At 36.0% G+C, this 22,312-nt stretch overlaps 1 protein-coding gene across 2 annotated transcripts in view; it reads right to left on the bottom strand.

Moving 5' to 3' along the window:
• Positions 1–1,596: 1,596 nt before the first annotated feature.
• Positions 1,597–22,312, bottom strand: part of ARFGEF1 (ADP ribosylation factor guanine nucleotide exchange factor 1) — a 91,013-nt gene continuing 70,297 nt past the window's right edge. For both annotated transcript variants that reach the window (XM_026115256.2, XM_064507431.1), the window contains exons 24-39: positions 21,954–21,994; positions 21,694–21,863; positions 20,885–21,036; positions 20,548–20,720; positions 19,477–19,637; positions 18,662–18,792; positions 16,982–17,111; positions 15,784–15,919; positions 15,557–15,695; positions 11,456–11,525; positions 9,316–9,445; positions 8,324–8,463; positions 7,791–7,959; positions 4,904–5,042; positions 3,815–3,932; positions 1,597–3,018 (exon numbers count right to left, since the gene is read on the bottom strand). In XM_026115256.2, the coding sequence (XP_025971041.1) occupies positions 2,854–3,018; positions 3,815–3,932; positions 4,904–5,042; positions 7,791–7,959; positions 8,324–8,463; positions 9,316–9,445; positions 11,456–11,525; positions 15,557–15,695; positions 15,784–15,919; positions 16,982–17,111; positions 18,662–18,792; positions 19,477–19,637; positions 20,548–20,720; positions 20,885–21,036; positions 21,694–21,863; positions 21,954–21,994 (2,164 nt within the window). In that variant the 3' untranslated portion in view covers positions 1,597–2,853. The remainder of the gene's footprint in view (positions 3,019–3,814; positions 3,933–4,903; positions 5,043–7,790; positions 7,960–8,323; positions 8,464–9,315; positions 9,446–11,455; positions 11,526–15,556; positions 15,696–15,783; positions 15,920–16,981; positions 17,112–18,661; positions 18,793–19,476; positions 19,638–20,547; positions 20,721–20,884; positions 21,037–21,693; positions 21,864–21,953; positions 21,995–22,312) is intronic.

Raw genomic sequence — 22,312 nt, 5'->3', positions numbered from 1 at the left:
AGTTGCAGGGGAATCTTTTTCTCCTGCTCTTCTTCTCCCCCCCCCCCCCCCCCCCCCCCGCTTTTTATCCTGACAGTCTCATCTGCAAAAATAAATCCAGCTACAATCCACCATCCTGAGGTCAAAGTCAGCATGACTCAAATCGACTGCATACACCCCTGCTTTGCCAATAACCAGTGTGGCACAGGTGTTTTTAGGGAGATGTGCACACTGAGCACAATGAACAGGAGGCAACATGAATACTGAATACAGTTCTGGTCATTCCATACCAAAAAGTATGAGATGAACTAAAGAGAGGTACAGTTAGAGAAAAGAATAATGATTATTATATGAGTTGTTCTGTGTTTCCAGTGAACCAAAACTGAACAGCTGTTAGCACTCTTCTACTTAAGTAGTAAAGCTGTAAAAATCATTCCTAAAATAGGGAGCATACAACAGAACACTGCACTAAGTAAGGTTTAAAGCAGAGTCTTGGGTTTAGATGTTTCTAGTACTATTGCTGCTGAATGCTGGACACTGAAATCAGGCATTCAGAAAGGAACAATACACATAAACGGCTTTTAAAACAATGCTCTGGCTCACAGCATCAAGAACACCTTAAACCACTGCCTGCCCCAGGTTTGGGGAGGGAGAAGGGGAAGACGACATAAATAGGGATGGGTCACATTATACCTGCTCTAAGACTTACTACTGGCCCCTGTCAAAGAGATAAGCACAAGCCCTAGTCAACATGGTTTAATATTTAAACATTACACAAGAAATCGTTTACTTGAAGAAATTGTCTCCCATGTCCAACAGAATAGGCTGTTCAATTAAAATTCTTTAAAGCCATGTCTCTTTGGTAAATGCAATTTCATTTTGCTCTGTCCAGATTAACACTATGAAAATTCTCCTAGACATAGGTCACTCCATTTAAATAAGGTAAAGCCAGTAAAGGGAATTAAAGCTTACCTTTATTTTCCAGAGCCTGCTGTGAAAACTGCTACATTTTACTCATCTCCCAGTTCACTAGGGGGAGGCAGACTCATGCATCTCTTAGATTAGCCTCCCTCATCCACGTTCTCAGGCTTAATGCTTCTCTCTTGCCAGGCATGAGTTCAGTGAGAGAACAATCACAAATTCCACTTTTACTTAAAAAAAAAAAAAAGACATTGACAAGGTCACTGCTGTATTGCGAGTCAACAGCAGTCAGCAAAAACTGCGCTCTCAGCCTTCTTTTCTCATCCAGCTTTACTCTATATAGTTTCATATTTACATTTTAATCCCTAAGAAGCATAACACAGTAATTTGGCTTTTATCTGTGCTGCAATACAGGGTTCATTTGAGCAGTGCCCCTACAACGCAAATATTTTTCTCTTTCTTCTATTTTTCTTCCAGCTTAATCTTTTCCATACCATATTGCCTACCAGTGAGAAGACACATCTTAAAAAAAGATGTTGCCAAAAGCCTTCTGCCATTTACTCAATCAAAGGTAGCTAATCTTTCTGCCCGCACTGAACACTGCGGCTTATTTCTTTGAACTAGGAGCATGAAAAGCATGCAAGGAAACTGTGAAACAAGTAGCTGTAGATTAGACTGGTTTTGATTGCACTGATGAAAGAGTTCAAAAACTTTATTGACCTATAACCTGATTAGAATATGCCAGATGAGAACCAAATATTGTACAGAAAGTTGTACAGAATTTTTTTACATAGAAAACTTTACATATCTGTACCATATACATTTTGTCCATCTGAAAAAAATTTCTACATCCATTGTAATACAGAATGCTTGACAACCTTGTCTTTAACCATCAGAGCACAATTCACAGTATGAATACATTTCCAATAAATTTAACCATCCCCAAACCATGCCAGATTTGTTACTTCGATATATTCAACATTAAATTCTGTACATAAGAGTGAAATCTACATCAAACAAAAAATGTGTGACAGCAGACACAACCTCGACTTGTTTGCAGTGATTCAAGTTCCAGTCCTTGAAGGATCATCATTTCAATGGCTCGTTATATTTAAAAGCCCTAAAACAAGTATATTACAGGCAGTTATGTCAGTCGTGATATTTCTATCTCTGTTCTTGACAAAAGTCAGCAACACTAACCTCTGGGCTACAACAAAACAAAACAAAAAAATCACAACCCAAAAAAATAAACCCAAACTTCTAGTGCATTTGGTAAACAATAAAGTGTTATGGATTTTCAGCAAATCAATAATATAGAAATAAAACAATTCAGGAAGAACTGTATAGTGTTAAAGAGTTTATATTACAGACCTGCATCTCTGTACATTTTTCACAGAAAGATGATTACCAATGTCTCAGGCAGCCTGAGTGTGCAAAAATCTCTGAATAAGAATATCAGACATAGTTGCTAAATTTCTTTTACCATGAACAATAATTTCCATTTTCTTTTTACTATAAACATTTTATCCTTCAAAATACAGCTCTCCTGAGTTGTACTTCTTGCAGAAGCTCAAACCTTTACATATATAGTTCTTTGGGTACATTTTACTTTCACACCCGCCATAAACATCTGTTGCTATACTGCTGTCTAGGACAGTAAAGGTATATTGCAGCCCATGCTGACAAGCGGACTGTGCTAAAAACTGGCTCTATGCTCAGCAGGAGCCAGGTAAGAGAAACCGATAGAGATAATCCATCAGAAAATAAAGGGACTGGAGTGTTGCAAGCCTTAATTACAGTTGTAAGCATCTGTACCGTTAACCCTTAGATACACACTGCCATACAAAGAAACCATTTTTATGGATATCCAGACAGAATGGCTCAGCTAGCTGGTCCTTTTATTTAGCTGAGGAATACAAACTTTTAAACAGAGCAATACTCCATCACTATCTGCTACTGCTTGCTTATTCCAGACTCTTGCTCTGGTGGTTGGGATATCTGAAAAACAACACCAATCCGGAGGAAAAACCTTCGCAGAACAGCTCTAAGCTCAGGGATAAGGTCAAACTGCATAATTTCACACAACAGAGGATAGTAGAACGATGCATGAGCCTTGAACTGAGGAGGGGAAGGGGAAGAAAAAAAGAAAAGGACAAGTTATTCATCATCAATATTATGCATCATATATATCATGACCATTATGCATCAATACACCTTGAAAAGCCTGTTGTAAGTGAATTTTAAACACTCTGCCAAGTCAGTGTGAGAAACACACAAAGTTACATCTTTGTAACTGAAGCTAGCAGCGCTGGAATAAGGCTGAGAGCACGGTGACATATTCCGACAAATGCTCAGTAACTACGCACAGATCTTTGCTAATCCTTATTTTTCGAGACAGATTTTTTTCCTTTATCAGTTAGGTTTTATCTTGTAATTAGTCCCTTTCACTTAATATTTCAGCAAAGTTTTGTTAGAAATAGAAGAAGATCTAAATATAGATATTATTTACTACAGAATTGCTCAACTGTTTTTATTTGGAGGAGGTCAATGTGAACTACATGTAGCATAGGAAGCACAGAACAAGAAGTTATTTCCAAACATTCTGAATAAAATATCAGCCATTAATCCTCTTCCTCAGCAGCAGACATGTAGAACCAATTTAACTTTCTTTCTGAAGGACTTTAGCATCTTTAAGATTTTCTCAGATATATGTTGTTTTAGCACAGTGCTTTTGTGCTGCACAGTAACTGTCAGTATCTCTCAGGCGCAGTTTCAACGTAGGCTCCTTCGACAGACTATTTTGTCCAGAGCAGTAATTTTTAAAGTTAAATAGTTCCAGACTAGTTTTTTGCACACAGTTATAAACTTATTTCCTGAAACACTGTTTTAAATAGTTTTCTAAACAGTTACTTACCCTTTCATCACTTATCTTAAGAACTTTAGTCAAAAATAAGAGTAGTAGGTTAGTCCAGGCTTCCCGGTGACTTTCTGATGCAAGGGTAAGGAAATAACTCAGAGCCTCACTGCAGACACTAGAGAGAAAACACACAGAAACTATGCAACTAACATTTTATTTTGAGCTCTACTGCAGAGAATAAACCTTGACTTTGTAACTATGCCAGCAGTATAGAGTCCTGGTGTAGAACAGCACCATCTTATGAAAGCCTGCTTAATAATAAAAAGCTGTGATTTTGCCCAACTCAAACCAAAGGCCTAGGACTTCATTTTTAAATGTGCTTACAAAATGCAGTTGCACTGTTTACACATATATTTGAAGTGTATCAAGTGCTCTCAGAGGAGTATTAAAATGCAAGTGGCAGAACCATACATGGACTTAAACAGAAAAAAACCCTCCTCATGTTGATGTAACCAGGTAGTTTTTCAGCTCTCCTGCTTGGTCTATAAACCTTAAAATACTTCCATTGTGTAACTACCATGGTTTTGAGCCCTCTCTTATTCCAACACTTGGCTTGAAGGATTTTGTAAACTAAAAACATTCAAGTGAACCTTAGTATTCAAAGTAATGAATAACCAACATGCCAAAAGCTTGCGTGTACTCATAAGCTCCTGAATGCCAGTGCTCATTTCTACAAATGAGAACAAACAGCAAAAATCCCCCAAAATATCTGAGGTTACTCAAAGGGAAAAGCAGGGTTTGGGTGATGGCTGTTTTTTTTTTTTTTTTTTTTTTTTTTTTTTTTTTTTTTAAAGGACTGTAACAATCCCCCACCTACCCACATGCTACAAGAAAGAAGGAAAAAAAGCGACAAAATTTGTTCTCTCATGTGCAAAGCACGTAAAGAGAACAAAAAGGTAGAGACAGTGTTAGTGACTGGCGACACAGTGCTCCCCACACAACAGAAAAACACCTAATGCCAATTGTGACCACCATACAGCATTAGCTCTAGCAACTTCACTGAAAACAAAACAAAAATTAAGTAAAAATAAACATACTGTTTAATATCAGAGGTAATAGCAACAGTTTCAGCTACTTGGATCTTACTTTAGTAGTCTTTGCTGGACTTCCTCCCACGCACTGGTACGGCTTTCATCCATGTACATGCGGAACAGAATGCGCAACCCGCAGGCAAGACTACTAGTCTCCTGTTTCAGGAGATTAGGCTTTGATTTGCCTTTGAAGCCTAGAGAAATGCAAAGTATCCATTTAGGCTTTTTTTTTTTTTTTACTTGCATCTGAAGTTTTTCCTTGCAGTCCCTTCCTACTTTGAGTATTTTCTGCATGTAGGCTGTCAGAACCACCACCTTATATAATTTTTCATGATATTTAGTGCAAAGGAGCACTGCTTTGGCACTGTGTTTGGCATCCATTTTTTGCAAGCTTCCAAGCAGATGTGAAACCTGTGCATATGATACAGTGCAGTCCAACCATCTGGACAATCGATAAAGCCACTCTACAAAGTCTTAAGCTTGGTGTTAATGTGAACTTTTGACAGTCCTTGATCAATCTGTGCCTCAGTTTACCCAGCAGTAGAGACAGAATAAAGCTGTAAGTCATGCTACCAGCTTGCAAAAAAGCTTGAACCACTGAGAAAAAACATCTGGTTTCTGACAGGTAACTTAAAACTTGTAGCTAATACACACCTTACCACAGTATTCATTGCAGCTATAATCAAGCCACACTCTCTCTCCTCACCCTGTGAACTCGGTACACGAGTTCAAAGGATAAACTACACCCACGGTCATCTTGGCACCTTTTCAAAATCCCAGAGCAGCCAAGGTGCACAGATTGAAGGACCGCTGAGGTTAGAAAGTGAATATACACCTCAGAGGAAACAATTCCTTTCAAAGAGATCCTCCATATGGACAGTATTAGCTATAGGTCTATTTAGACAAGATCTTCAAGCAGTGGGACTGCTTTACCAAGCACCACCTGCACTTGAAAAACCTTGGTATTTGTTTGGTGCTTGTTAGAAGTATGAAGAGTGGGTGATTTTCCTTCTATCCAAGATGGACTTCTAGGTTACTCTTATTAGATGTTTCCGGTGCAATACATGACACAACTCAGTATCTCAGGTAGGGCTATACAAACAAAAACTCGTAAGACAGACAGGTAACCCCTCCCCCTTTTTGAATGTCTGAGATTACAACTGAACATGACTGAGGCTGATCATATGACTTCACGCAGCTACAGGCTGCTGGCAAATTCTCAGGGATGTATGTCTGCACCTCACTGACAGCCTGGAGAAGAGTCAGGAACCACGGTTATAACTGCTTGAATCGATGAAGCACCCAGGTTGCACCGTGCAGCCAAGAGAAACCAAAGGGGTGCTGGGTGTGCCTCATCCTACACACCTGCATGATCCAACCAGGCCTTGAGATAGAATGAGACTGCCAAATTCAAGCGTTTGGTCTTCAACGACTGCACATGAACTCTAAGCATGCAAATTGATCAGCATTCAAAGAAAGGAGTAATATCATTGCCCAAGGTAGGAAAAGGATAGGGAAAGTTTGGGTTTTAAGTATGCAAAAGGAAAAGAATATTTTGCTCCTAATGTAAGAGGCCAATTTAAAAAAAAAGTAAAATAAAATCTGTACACCTCTTATTTATATTTCAGAAATTCCTTACATCTTCTACAATGTGTTTCTAGAGGAAAATATGAAAATCATTCAGGGAAAGTTACTGCGGGCTAAAATCCGCTTCCACCAAAGAGCACACATTATTAGTAAATTCTCACTCCAGTCTTTTCTGTATTTCTCAAGTTTCTTTCCTATATCTGGTGAACAGTGGAATTACTCTTTAACACATTTATGTTTGTGTGAATTTATGTGTATTGATAAAGAATGGTACCTTGATTTTCAAGTCAAGACCTTTTAGAATGTTGCTCAACAATTTTCATAATGTGATTACAGGAAGATACCCTTAGGTTTGTTCATTCATTTTCAACATAAAGACTCCCTTTTCAGAACCCTTAAAAGCATTTTAAAAAAGATAGTTTTGGTCATTTTAAGTTTAGACATGAATGGGAACTCCCTTGTTCAGAATTACGTGCTATTATAGTAGTTGGATCACAGTTACTGTACAAATATTTGACAAACCTTACTCAAGAGACTTAACATCCAAGCTGACAGGATAAGAGAGATGAGACAAGCAAATTTATGGGCCTAAATTTGTAGGAAAAATTAGGGGAATAATGAGGAATAAAATTCTTAAATCCAAGTGCAGTCTTGCCAATGGATCATGCTGTTTCAGTAATACAGCTATAGCGCAGACTGTTTTAGTGTTTGCTTTCAACAAAAACATCTAAGATAATACTGTTTCCCAAACTATTACTGTATGAAAACATAGGATCATTAAACCAAAGTTGCTAACAGAGCTCCACACTAGCAAAAGCACAGTTAAATGTTTATATGACCCCACTCAAATTAAGATGGTTTTGTGTATGCACATATTCATGCATAAAACAGGTTGTTACATATTCATGATATGTATTCACTGTTAAAATATTAATATAACTCACTTTGGTGCAAGGAATAGATTAAATCACAGCACTACAGAGATTTTCATTTTGCATCAGTTTCAAAAACAGCATATATTTCACTCATACATTTGTAAGTAAAACCACCCCCCAACAAGGTTTTGGCATTGTGCCTCTACAACTTCCATAGATAGGACTCAGACCTACGGCCAGGGTCAGCTTGATGCAGTACACATTGGAAGGTAAACCAGTGAAATCTTATGTTTTTTGAAATGGAGAAGATATTTCACCTCCACAGATGAGGTCTCCTCCCCTTGGGAATTCCAGGGTTATACAGTTACAGCCTTACATTCAATATCACATTCAGCAAAGTAATTTTTGACCTATTCTTGGGTCAGTTCAAAGCACAGTAACATGTTCTTGAAAAATATTTCTCTGAACTGACTGACCTACCTGCTTTCCAGAGAGCAGTTCTTTGCTCATTGTTTGAATTGAATGCTTTAGCAAATCTGTGAGATTCCAGCAGACAATCAAGAAGTTTGAAAAGTTGCTGTGATGTTAAAAAACGGTACATCCCTTGATCTTGTGTATCCACATGAACATCAAAGTCCACCGCATCTCTCTATAAAAAGAGATTTCAACAGTCAGAATTCACAACTGTCTTCGGTAAGATACTGCAGTAACTCAATCCTACCTTTTTTCATCTATAACTGTATTTAAGCGTAAAGTTGTATTAAAAGTTGCATCCACATTCCAATTACAGAAGTCTCTGTGAACAATACATATGTTTAAACTGCCACAGTGTTCTGTCCCTACATGGCAAATCCAATTTAATGTAAGAAGCAGAAGATCTCAACAGCCTGCTGGAAATTCTCTAGCACTTCTAAAAATTGTAAGTTGGAAAATGTTACAGGTGCTTATGAAACTTAATCCACTACAGAAAATCTGCAAAAAGCAGCCCACTGAGAACTGTCACTTCTACTTACTTGTGCTGCTGCTAGATTCTCTGCATCTTCCTTTTTGCTAGTTGCTGGGAAGAATAAAATATTGTCGATAGTCTGGATGAGTTCCAACTGTACAACGCACTTGATCAGAAGAGCAGCAAATAATTTCTGCTCTGGAAATTCTTAAAATGAACAAGCAAAAAAACCCAAACAGAAAATTTCTCGTTAACTTAAAGAAATCTTATGTTTTTCTTTTTAAACTCTTTTTAAATTTACCCTCAAAACAGCACAACTTCAGGCACATTCATAAACCCAACCTGAAATCTAAATAAGTCTTCTAAAAAGAGGACTGATCCCTATGTTAACAACTGGCAGATTAAAAGAAAACACTTTAAATTCACCTGCCACATACTGGACAGATATTTAGTGTTACATAAAAATCAGCTAAATTAGCAACATTGCATTATAGCATCAAAGCAACAGCAAGAACCAGATGCTAAGAGACTATCCACAGGCAGGAGGCAGCTTAAAATAACACTGAATTTCATCCATGCTGGTTTGTATTTGCAGCAGGTAGTAAAACTACTAGCATTTTAGGTATCAACACATAAGTCTGCAAAAGTATCTTAAAGGTTTTATATACCTTCCTCCTCACATCAAATCTAAATACAATTGTTTATCACTACAACTAGCTTCTGTTATTCCATACAAAAAACCCTTTGTTCTTGGGAAAAATAATTATTCATTTATATAGCATTATAAGGAGAGCAGTGTTTTGTATATTTTACTTTAGGTAAAAAAGCCTATCAATTAGCAGCTGAACTCCAGATTTTTAAATCACAGGTCAAAAGTGTGGATCCACAAGAGTCCAAAGGAATTCTTTCACACTACATGGAAGTAAAAATTTAACCAGTGTAATTTTCTCCACATGACGTTTCTGAAGTTATGGCTGAGGACACAGCTAAACACATCAAACATCTGCTAAGTAATACTCTTAACAGATACAAAATATACAGCCATTAAGAAACACTCACTTGCTGCTGGTCTGGTTTTACTCATTTCTTCACCTACTGTGGACACTGCAGTGGGCTGATATGGACGTCCATCTGAAGATCTAGGCTGAATAGAATCATGGATATCTACCGACTTCTGTGAGACAGTATCCTGAAAAGCAAGCAAAAAAAATTAACTTATAGCAAACTTCAGTAAGTTAATCTTAAATAATGTTGTGCTTTCCACAGCTTAAGACATCTGCCTTTTCAACATTGCAATCACTTTTTCATTCACTTTAGTGATACTTGATATTAGCATTCAAGAAAATCCTACTGAAAAGATGACTAAGAAAAAACTGAAAGCTTAACGAGCAATAAATACTCAGTTACATAGCAAAGTCAGAGTAGTATTTTGTATCTTTTTTTGAATGACATCCAAGCATTTAACATGGACTGTGTCAACCAAAGGGTTATTCTGACTTTTAACAGATTAAGTGTATGAAGCTTGCTGCAGTGTTCTGATACTGGGAACTGCAATATCTTTCCTTATCTAATATTTAAGTTTCTAATAGCTTCTTAAGTGACTGTGAGAATTTGTACTCCATTTGTAATGGGTGAAGATGAACACACAGATGTTAAATGACAACTCCAAACAACATGAGCTATTATCAAACTTTATTATTGATTACATGAATTATTCCTTGAGGAAGTAAAGGCAAGCAAAGATTAAAGTGTTTTATCATTAACTACAAAGCAGTTATATATAGTAATTATTGTCCCTTTCAGTAACCCAGCCTTTCTATTGACATTCATTCCATAAATGCAACTGGAGTCTACATACTAATATGCAGCATTGTACTGCTAGTAAGATTTAAATCTAAGCATACAGTTTCTATAAAGCACATACCAACCTGTCATACCAATGACAGTAATCAGGCTTTTCAAACTTCTCCTTGCTAAGTATAAATATACTTTTAATAGATATTATGTTTACAGATATTATAAAGTTTCATCATTTGAACTATCTGAAGAAAAATTAGATGGAAATATCTAATGTCTGAAAAAACTCGCTCACCAAAAGAAAGCATCCAAAATTTATCTCCTTTAACATTATTTATTATATAAGTTCTGTTATTTTTGAAGTAAAATTGTAAAATGCCTTTTTATAGTGAAAACAAAAGGGTTTTTTGGAAAATCTGCATGTTAAACTATTTTAAAGACAAAAAAACTTTCAATTCATTCACATGATTAAAACATTTATTATATTTGCCATGTGTGCATGCTATTACATTTGACATAAATGGATCAGAACTGTGGCCAACATACAGCTTGTACGCTTGATACATCAAACCACTAAAAATACATAATTGAGTCAAGATATAGCAAGCACATTCAGTCACGCTGACGTAAAACACCTGTATAATGAGCATTGCCCATCACAAACGTTTACATTCTGCCATAAGTAAATTATGTTAACACTCCATAAAGATAAATGGAGGCAGCCAGTCTCTCTTAGTAGAAATGTTTTCAGCGCTTATCATTGTACAATTTCTTACCAAATGCTTCATTAACCTATAAGGAACTTTATGTAACAATCTTGTGAGAATATCCAAAAAGTAAACTAATTCTCATCAGCAGTCAAGTAGCCACAGGGCTGCCACTTCCGGGCAAATCCAAAGTTTACCTCAGTTTTTTCTATCAATGCTAAGAAACCTGATGGGTATACTTATTTTCTGTTTTAAATTAATGTTTAAGTTGTGGTTACCAGTGAAAATTTGAAAGAAAAAAGTCAATCGAATCCTGACAATCTCTCTACCTCCAGCATTTTATCATCATGACATCAAAGAACATTAAAAAGCAAAACCAAAAAACCACTCTAAATATAGTATTACCTTCGACAGAGACCCACTAGACACAGGACATTACCTAGAACATACACATATGACGACTTACAGCCAACTTCTGCAAGCCTACTTTGAAAGTTGCAAACATCACTTTGCTTTCTCAACTCCTTGGCAATTTTAATCATTAAATAGTACTTCATCCGGACAAAACATTTCCATCTAAGTCAAAACTAAAACGTGGGTTTAAACTAAGCATATTTTCCATTTACTCCACGTTACAACATAGTTGCACCAAACTCTTGCATGCTTGTAAACTATTTTTTGTTTCAACAGCTTACCAGTTTTTCTCTTGCATCAGAGGGAGATACAGGGCCAGCCTCCCCACTGCTTGGTCGCCAAGTCAGCAGCCTTGAAAACACAAAACCAGTACAAAATTAAACAATTTGCAAATACAAATCAAAAGAGATTACTGCATGACAAGCAGGCACTTGAATATGGTGTCTTTTGAAGTTAAATTAATAGAAGTCGAACATAAAAAGAAGTGACTTTAGGTACTTCATAGATTAATAAACTATTTTCAGTTTTAAAGCGTAAAATTTATACATTTTGTCCTTTTACACATATTAAAAAAATAAGCAATTTATTTTTTGAACTTCAGTACTTCTGCCAATTGCCCTTGATGGACAACTGGCTCTGTGGAGGTGGATTCACTTTTCTCTGAAACATCAGAAATTGTGATTTGGGCAGAATATGAGTACTTTAGTGCAATTAGCAGGTCTTTTTCTCTCACACTGCCTTAAACTTTATTTGGAATAGGAATGAATCTCCCTAGGCTAAATAAGCGTGAACAGCTGGGGACATTTTGCCATCCTCTGTATTTGCAGTACGTTCCAGCTCTGCATTCCTCTGGGCATTTCCACTTGAAATTCATTGCTATTATCAGGTATCAAGTCCATGGCAGCATTTCTGATCTGTTCCCTGTTCTTTCCTAGCATGTTGCTGTCTTGAGGATCATCGCCTTAAGCACAAAAAATTCCTACATTAATTGTAACTTATTAAGGCTGTCTACCTGCCAAGAACTGAGGGGAATTGGATTAAGTAACCTAAGTGGTCTCATCATCCCTGGTTCCGTCACATCCATTATTACAAAGTGAGATTGATGTTATTCATCATTATTAAGATCTCAAACTCTTTAGCAGGCATTTATGAAATAAAGCCTCAATCTGTGTGAGGTAATGCTTGAAAGACATTTGTGCCTGGGTATCCTAAGTGAGATCTTTTGCACTGTGTTAAGGATCCTAAACTCTCAGATCATTGATCTCTCAAGTCCATAAAACTAAAATAAGACAAGCTGGAGATAATGAAAGGCATGTAACAAGATAACAAATAAAGTAAAATGCGCACAGTAGAGCTAAAAATCGAACTGACTCTTGAAAGCTGTCTGGACACAAGGCTACATTGAAGAAGCAGCTGCAGACTACTCTAGCTCAGAGGTTGTTAAAGCCACTTTAATGTATTTCATGCTATAAAATCATTTGCCACAGGAGGCATTGGGGATAACGAAGGAGCCAGCAGAGGCCAGATTACTGTAATTTGTGCAAGTCACCAATTCAAATCCTTAAAGCTCCCCTGGACAAGAGGGCATTCACTCTGCCTTCCTCAGCACTGGCAAGCAAAGATTTTTTCTCACCAAGCTTCAAAAAGCTTCCAAAAAGTTATAATATGAACAGAAATTAAGTAAATAGAAGAATCAGTATCTAGATGATCTAAAATGAAGGTATCTAGATGATCTCTAGAGGTCCCTTCCAAACTCAACCCTTCTGTGATTGTGATCTTCACCTTAGTGACTGCGTGGAAGCCTGATGGGAGTAGAGTTTGGGCTTTTATAAACACATGATCCTTGCTCATGCTGCTAACTGAGTAACTATTCTAGTACAGAATTTTTCAGAGAAAGAAACAGTATTATTACATGGCTGTCTCTCTTTGCAAAAAGATGACTTGCCAAGAACAAGCAAAAGCTAGCACTGCAACTAAAGAATGACTGCAGGCAACACAAAGACCCTTATATAAAAGCAGTATGTTACACAATACCTGGAACTTTTTATTTTATTTTTTTAATAAATGGTGACGAAAGAATAGATGTAACTGTACCTGATCAGACTAACAAAAGACTGGTTGCATACTCCATGCCAGATGGAATTTAACACTCCAAGTCTCACACTAAATATTCATTGTATTTGACCATTTCAAGACAATCAGCAATAAAGCACCTGCCTACAAGACCTCTGTATAAACCTTTGTACAATTCATCTCTACACTCACTCCAACATAACCATAGTGTCACTTCCAGACATGGAAAAAGAAATAGAAAAGGAGCATTTGCCATCTACCCCAAGTGCTGGGGCAGCCTCCACAACAAACTGGGTATTACAACTGCACTGTTAAGACTGTGGGATGGTGGGAAAAGCTCCACTGCAAAAGAAAGGACAATTCATAGACTGAGATGCACAAACTAGCAGTGCAAGCCAAACCAACAGTTGTAGCAACAAGAACCAAATCCCCTAAAAGGAAAGAAGAAGGAACTATACACAGGGAAAAATAGGCTCCTATGTCTCAGAAATGGAAGGAAAAAATGAATACAAATTCTCCATTAAAAATTTAAGTGGAAACCTGCATATTTAACATAATTTCTTCTTACCCATCTAGAAAGCTTCAGCTTCAATAAAATATGGTCTAAGTCAAGAGACTGGTTTGAGCAGTTTTGTGTTGCCCAACACATTTTTGGAAAAAAAGTAGTATACTTTCACTACAGGAAAGGAGACTGATTACACATGCTCAAGGAAATACTCATGCATGTGAAACCCAAAAGAGATGTACTTTACCCTGAAAAAGTTGGGAATCTCCCAGAAATACAAAAATGGGAATATAATGATGCAAGTTTTTAAAAAAAGGCTTAGAAAGATTAAAAAGAGAGAGAGAGAGACAGAGAAGGAAAAGAATAGGAACTTATGGAAGGAGTTGGATATGATTTCAAGAAGCCTATCCTGCTTGAAAAGCAGAAGTGCCCTAAACAGAGGGAATAATACATATTTTCAAAGCAGACAGAGCTAAAGACAAGTGTTTTGAATGTGTGTACAGATTAAAACCTCCAAAATGCAACTATATAACAGTTGCTAGTATTCAACTGTACAAATACCCAGAAGCAAGACATTTTGAGTATCTGTGGAAACCAAAGAAAACGTTCTGCGAATGTTCACTTTAAAATCCTTCTAGGTAAGGGACATAGTAAGTCAGGGCTAATTCAACTGAATTTTTACCTCCAGAGATTTGGTTTCAAATTTTACTTTTGAAAATTACCAAAATAAGCAAAAAATGGCTAGCTCCCAAATGTTTCAGGTTTTTTTAATATTAATTTGGGGATTTAATTAATTCATATTCATCTGTTCAGGTAGAAAAGTATGTGGGGCTGTGACATATGGATTAATTCGTTTTAAAGGTAGAGACACGGATGAGGCTCACTAACAACGTGATCTGACACAACATTAAAAGGAAGGAAAGGCTGACATGGAGAAGGTTCCCGTTGGCTTCAGTTTTCTTCAGGTCTGAACTAGGTGATATCAGGAAGTAAAGACTATGCACTAGTTAGTAGACACAGGATGACCATTAATGTCACAGTTTAACATTGAGACTGTCAGATTTCAAAACAGGCAGTGTTTTAACTTAGTGTAGGTGAGGTAGGGGAAAAATTCTACTCCTTGGTAATGCTAGAAGTGATTTCTTGTTAGGGTGCTCCATGACATGCACGCATAACACACTACTAAAAATAGTAGGGCTTTTGCAAAGAAATGTACAGGTAGAGTTCCATTAAACACAAAGAAAAAGACAATCTCCAAGTATGGGAGAGCACTTTCCAAAAAAAATTTAGAATTTAAAGAAATTTCCATAGAAATTTTATTTTCCATAGGATGGAAATTAATCATCAGCCACAGAGCCTTAAATTATTAGTATTGTTGCAGTATTTTAGCTCACATTTTGTGGAAAAATTAGATTGTTTCATGTGTAATAACAAATTGCAAAGTCTATCAATAGCATTCTTCCATTAAACAAGAAAATGACCAAAGATCAGATAGCATGTCTCAAAAAAGCTACCGTTTTTGAAGTTGTATCAGGTTACAGTATTTCTTTGTTCATCTCCTGTGTAGTATTTCTAGTTTTTAATAGTTTATCATTTACAACATGTGAGAAGTATATCTAGTACCTAATTAATCACTGTTCCAAGAAAGACCACTTCTATTTAGTCTATTAACTAAAAAGCCCAACAAAACATAACCACTTTTTTTGTTCACCCCCACCTATTAGAGAGATCTAACAGTTTGAAATCAATGATCACCATTTATCTAAATTATTCTACAAAGTATGAATATCAACAGTCTTCTTACGCATGAGGGATTGTAGTTTTGAAAATATCCAGCATGCAATTGCAAGTCTTATCCCAGATTTCCAGGGTAAACTTTTCACCATTTAGGATGACAACATTCTCCAAACAGTTTGTACCAGACCGTGCTAGTTGTTCATTGTCTGGAAAAGACAAATAGCGCACTTGGTTTATTTGCATTCAACATAGTAAAATGTTAGCATTGTTTAACATAAGTTGGTACAGTCCTACCTTGCTGCACACACCAGTACAGCTGTGCAAATATATCATCCAAAAGAACATCACTAAGTACTTCTAAATACTGCGTGAATACATCACATATTGCATAAAGTGCATGATTACAAGTAGTTGTCATCCATTCAGCTTTCTAGGAGGGGGAAAAAAAAAGCAACAACATTGTTTAACGTAAGACTTAAGCACTTTAATGTATTTCAACTTTTAGGAAATGTCTCTCTGCATTTATACTGGTATTTATTTACCCAATTTGAATTGCTTTATTAACAGTCACTACCATTATCTAGATACTGAAATGCAGCTCTGTTCTACAAACACCATCTGTGAACTGGAGGGAAATCTAAAAAACACCAATGATACACTAAATTTGTTACTGAACTTAGCATCCACCCTAACTCAATAGTTTAGCACCAACCTGTTTTCTTTGTGTCTTCTAAGTATTTTCCAGAGAATAAAAAAATTAAAAAGAGACCTGTCCTTTTATAAATACTCAGACAGAGCTGCTCAAACAGGTGACAACTTTGATCAAACTTTTAATACTAGTCATTTATGCTTTCATCCTTTTAAGAAAAACTGACACTGTACTCCCTGCAGCCTCAGAAATGTGGGCAGAGACTGTCTTGGCAAGGATGGGACATGAGGTTCTGCAGCTCTTCTAAAACCCATTTCTCTTTTGCTTCCTTGTCAGGACAGTATCTGTCTGGTCAAAAGGGTGCAAGGAAAGCACGCTCCTTTTTATATTCAAGTCATGAAAAAATTCTCAACTAGCAGTTTCTCAGCCCTCTGAAGTGTGACTTCACTTCTGATTACAGGTGTTTTCCATCAACCTTGTTGCCACAAAATGACTGTGTACAACATATTCAAAATATGTCAATGCTGCAGTTCTGCTCACAAACCCTAATTTAAAAGATGCTGTGCCTCGTGCTAGTCTATTGTTCATAGTGTAAACTACTGTCCTTTTACACACATTGCTTGAAAAGAAAATGAGAAGAGTGACACTATTTTCAAAAGAATGCTTGAGAAGTGACTACTTTCAAGAGAATAAAACAGAATAAGGCAATTAGGGCCAGTGGCTAACCATGCAAGTTGTGAAGGTTTCTTTACATTACTTGGCAAGATAAATTACTCATCAGGATTTCTACTGTAACTATAAATCTTAGGCAAATTCTTTCCCCCATTTTTTTTTCCTCCTCACCTCAGTCTGCTGTTCTGGCAGTTTCATGTTGTCAAATATCCTGAAGACAATTCGAAATAAATCTTGCCACCAGTGTTTTTCGTAAGTATGGCCATATGTCTTCATTATTTCAAACATTACTGTTAGGCCCCTGAAAGGAAAAGAGAAAAACCATATTTGAAGAGCAGACCAAGTATGTCCAAGCTAGAACTGGACTGTTAAAATTAGAGTTAACAACATTATACATTGATCTGGTCAATAGGTATATCAATCACACTAATACACTAATACTAAGTAGAAAAATCAGTTTGGTTAAAAAGTACCTTCAGAAGTCACGGGCAGTACATAGAAAATAATTTTGAGAACTGTGGTCATTTCAAATTAAAATACAAGTATAGCTCCTTTGAAAAGGACCACAAAGATAAAAGAAGAAGTCTTTTCAGGTAAGTAAAGAGAGCTCTAAAAATGAGTATTAATCTTCACTGACGGTAGAAGGGAGTCCAGATGCACAGGTTACATATAGAAGTGTAAATTTAAAATTATCTGTATCCAGCCTCTCATGTTTATCATTAAAACCGCAAAAGAACACACTTTATTTGGGGGGGTGGGGGTGGGGTGAGGAGTTCCAGCATTCAAGGAAAATAACCAGGTTTTATGCAAAATCTGAGTACAGCTTTGCTTTTTCAACCCATTTCTGCAATACACAACCAATTAGTGGATCTTGGTATAAAAAGTTTTAAAACTCTCAAAGTAGGAGGGGCAAGATATGGGAAGGAAGGCCGGCAGGATCAGAGTTCAATTAAAACCAAAAGAAGATTCCAACAAAACTTTGCTTTTGGGGTCCACCAAAAAAAAAAAAAATACACCTACTCAGTACACTACGCATTTATTCAAGCAACAAAAACAGAAGTGTGACACAAGAGGCTTACTAGGTCAACCACGACAAATCACTAAACTGGAATGTTTAACAGCAGCATGTGTCATGGACTCAAATACCATGTTTTTAAATATACTGACAAAGGGAATAGAGGGGATTAGAGTTGCTACTGAAAAAAATACAGATTTGGGTATTAATCCAACTTAATGCCTTATTTAAAAAAAAGATTTAGTGCATATTGTTTATTTACCTACCGTATCAAAATAATGCTCACTTGTTGTGTCACCAAAGTTGACTTTTACATTTTACTGTCTTTCATGAATAAACTGCCCTCCATCCCATCTGATACCAAGTATAGAGCTGAGCTGCTGTAATTAATTTACAACTTATGCAATAAACAGAGAATAGTTGATATATTTCAATTTACTTGTTAGGTTTTATATCTTTATGGTTATTCACCCTAAATAGGTGCTAAAAAATTTGAGTATTTAATTTTAAGAAAACCAAATTCTTCTCTATTTAACATAAGGCAATTACAGCCAGATAACTTTAGTATTTATTATAATGGAAGGTAACTTAAGAATTTTAAATGTAAAGAACACAGACTTATTTTCTGTATTTCAGCATCTGTTTAAAAGGTACTTTTAAAAAGTCTGCTCTTCCCACAGTGGTATCAGCTCAATTAAATATATAACTCATATATAACTATATAAATAATATAAACTCAATATATAACTTAGGCTGGTTACATTTACTGAGTAATTTCTCCTTTAAAAGTGTAAAGCAAGCCTTTTAAAATTTGAATTACAAATACTGATTGTTACCTGGTTCTTACATCTAATTTGCATCTATTGATGATACAGGACAACTCGAATAGAATTGGGAACCATCCTCTCACCCACACTCTGTCTTCAGGAGCTACATTCATATCATCACTTGTGTACTCCTTGAAAGCCTTTAGAAGCAAACACAGGGTTATACAAAACAAATGAATGTGCACCTCCCACCCTCAACCCTAAGTGTGAGCTTCTGCGAGATATAAAATGGATGTTGGATTGGAAATAATTACTTCTACTGTACTAGTGTTATAGCATGATACCTCAAGTGAGCTGGCAATCCAAATAATAATACCAAGAAGATGAACTGTTATTCAAAGTAATGCTTAGTACATTACGAAAAATGAACTTTGAAAATAATAAACTAGATAATGCATTCAAACATTAGTTTTTGCTTGCAGGTCAGTCTGAGTCTCTTCTTCTGTTCTAAAGAAACAGCATTGAACATAACGATCTATCATAACTTTTTAAGGAGATTGAGCATTTTTACTTATGCTATTACATATTTGCTAACAACGTTTCTGAGCACAGAACAGGTCCTGAGATGTTGATCTTTAGCAATTCTGATGGAAGTTAGCCACCAGATGAACTGTGGGAGGAGAAAAAAGGAAACAAACAAAAAAAATGTGCTGATACTTCCAAAGCCCATAGCATTTTATACCCCTGCTCCTTCTAAATAATGTCTATTTCTCATTAATCTCTGAAACTTGAAGCGAAGCCAATAAGGCTGGTGCAAGTAATTTTTCTCTTTATAAAAGCATTTTTGATTAAAGCACTTAAATTTTAGTAAATATAGACTATACCTGAGGTCTATCAGATACGTATTTTGCACAGTGGCGAATGAGGCGGATCGCTTCCATGCTGGTATCTGGAAATGCTGCATTGCAGGCAAATTCAGACAAGCACTTAACTGCATCCTGGAAAGAATCTATGGTTGCTGGGAAGTGTTTTTCAAATACAATTGCTGGGAAGAAAGTGTGGACAGAAAAAAGAAAGTCTCATTTTCTAAGACAGCTTTAAAAACCTATGAATTCTAGTATGAAATGATTATAACAGAAGTCATGAGAGACTGGTTCATGGATTGGCCCTGTCAAATCCTTGAGTATTAGTAAAGACTAAAACAAGACTGTTCAATAAAATTTCACCTAGAAGGCATTCTATCTCGATAGTAAATAAGTATCTAAAACTAACCAAGGTCGAATATAATTCAAAGGAGGGAAATTTTACAATTAAACAAGAAGAGAGCCAGATGGCTTATTACAGCATTAAGTCTGTGTGATTACAGTTGAAGAGAGCTAGCTAAAGCCCTGAGTTTCATCTACAAAAGGTCTTCCCTCGGCAGTACGGTCCTGTTACCTTGTTTTTAAACAGTCACATTTGAGGCATGAGACATTCTTAACCCCAAAGTTGAAAATGCTTTAGGAAGTAGCAGAGGCAGAGAGAGAATAAGAGATCCTTTATGACACTTAAAACTTGAGACCTAGATTATAATGCAGCAAAAAGACAGTCCCACCTGTTTTGGCACTTTCTGCTAAACAGGCCAATAGACAAGCACAATTCAGAGGCAAGGAAAAAGATAAGCAAACAATGTAATAGTAAAATGATCACACGAAATTATTTCTGAAATTTACTTCAGAATACTTTAAATAGTCAAAAATTTTAAAAGGTATAAAGGCAGATGGATGACAATGATCTTACTGAATTATATTCATAAATATTTTGCCAGAGGATTGTTTGAAAAGTGTAAAATCTAGGCTGTAAAGCAAGAAGTGAGGTTTACTATGCAGGCTGTAGATCCAAAAGAAAAATAAAGCTTGTCAGCATACGGAGTCAGATACACTTTCAAGATATCCATGAATATCATCAATACTCACTGACGATGTGTCCTGTAGTTTGGAATGCAAGTTCCACTATACTTTCATCCTGATCTGAGGCAGCCAAATGAAATACCGAAAAAATATTTTTCCAGCCTGAGCGAATGTTAGCAGCTTGGGAATTTACCATCTGTGCAATACACCGTACAACCATATCTCGAATGGTAGGAGACCTAAATTAAGATGGTAACAAACAGTAATTGTTTAAACCAAGTTACATAATCAATTAGAATAGTGTATTTCTTCAGCAACTGATTTTACAAAAGCAATTTGAAACATTAATTGCAACAGTTAGTGCTTACGATCCCAAGTGATTCAGTTAACTGTATGTTATTACCTGTTTCTCTTCATTATATGTTCAAATGGTCTTAAGAAGTCCTTCTGGAATCGGAAATTAGCAAGCTCTCCCTTTTCCAAGAACTTCATTGATAATTGCCTTAATGAGTCTACTGCAAAAATAGCTACATCTTCATTGGGATTGCAGCCAACCTGATAACATAAGTAGAAACTTTTAAGTTTGTTTTGGAATTCCACCTTATAGTTTCAGCCCAAGCTGCACTTAAATTTGATAATGGAGATCTGAACAGTACTGGAAAAATTAAAAAAAATTAAAAACTAGCCAATTCCATAAACCAAATTGTTACAGTAATTCACCAAATTCTTAATCCCTAACCAATTCCAACTGTTTTCTATATTACATATTCTAGCATTCAAAACTTCCTAAAAATAAACAAGCTCTCTAGAGAGCCTTCAAAATGCCCTATTAAAAATACATGTCAAGCATTTGCGTTATATATAGTTAATTTAGACTTAAAACAAGAAACAACCTCATATCCCAAACTTCTCACAACACCCAAAAGAATAAGAACACATAACGACCTAAAGGCAGCCAGTTTCACACAGGCCATGATAAATAACTTAAATAATGTATACCCCTGCTTTTACATTTATTATACTGCGTACCTTTGCTTTTTCACATGCCTTTCAACTTAAAGGTTATTCTTCTGTTTTAAAGTATTTATACAGAAAGATAGAAAAATCAGCATAATTCAGATGTGCACAAGTGTTTTATTTTAGAAATGCATCAAACAATTCTCTAAATAAATGTATTAATAATTTCAGCAGTATAATGATTAACAGGGATACCTTATTAAAATGATCTCCAATAACTTCCCAGATTCTAGACCACTGTAGCCTTATTCGACCCATGTTGTAGTAAGAAATCTCTACTATCTTCTGCAGACTAAACATTCGAGGGTGGGTAGCAGACAGCAGTTCATCCATAGATACAGCACAAAGCCAGCGGACAAAATCCACTGTTAAATGATCACAGAATTTAATTTAATATTTTTTCAAAGTCATCACAAAGCTGCTTTGTAGTTTACAGAGAAAAAGATAAAACTTACCAATAGCATTTCCATCCAACCTTGTAGATCCTGTAAATATTCTGTGAAGTGCAGTTTAAGAGATTATTACACTTTCTAAAAAAATTGCATCCATTAAAAATTTTTAAATGCACATTGTGCATTTTTATAACCCCCCAGCTACTTTAATTTATTCAAAAAGGATTAATAACCATAGCAAAAAGTGAGTGTGGGAAAAAAGCAGAAAGACTTCTATCATTTCAAATATTTAAAATTATTCCCATATGTATGTCTGGAGATTGGGGATGAGCATTATTTCCAGTACTATCCACCCATCAATGACTGATGAATAATATAAGTACCTTGTAAGCTGTTCAGCCCTGCTCCAAATACAGAATTCT

This window comes from Dromaius novaehollandiae, chromosome 2 (genome assembly GCF_036370855.1).
Source record: "Dromaius novaehollandiae isolate bDroNov1 chromosome 2, bDroNov1.hap1, whole genome shotgun sequence".
Classification (NCBI taxonomy): Eukaryota; Metazoa; Chordata; class Aves; order Casuariiformes; family Dromaiidae; genus Dromaius; species Dromaius novaehollandiae.
The sequence above is the reverse complement of the archived record's forward strand: the minus strand, read 5'-3'. Positions and strand labels throughout refer to the sequence as shown.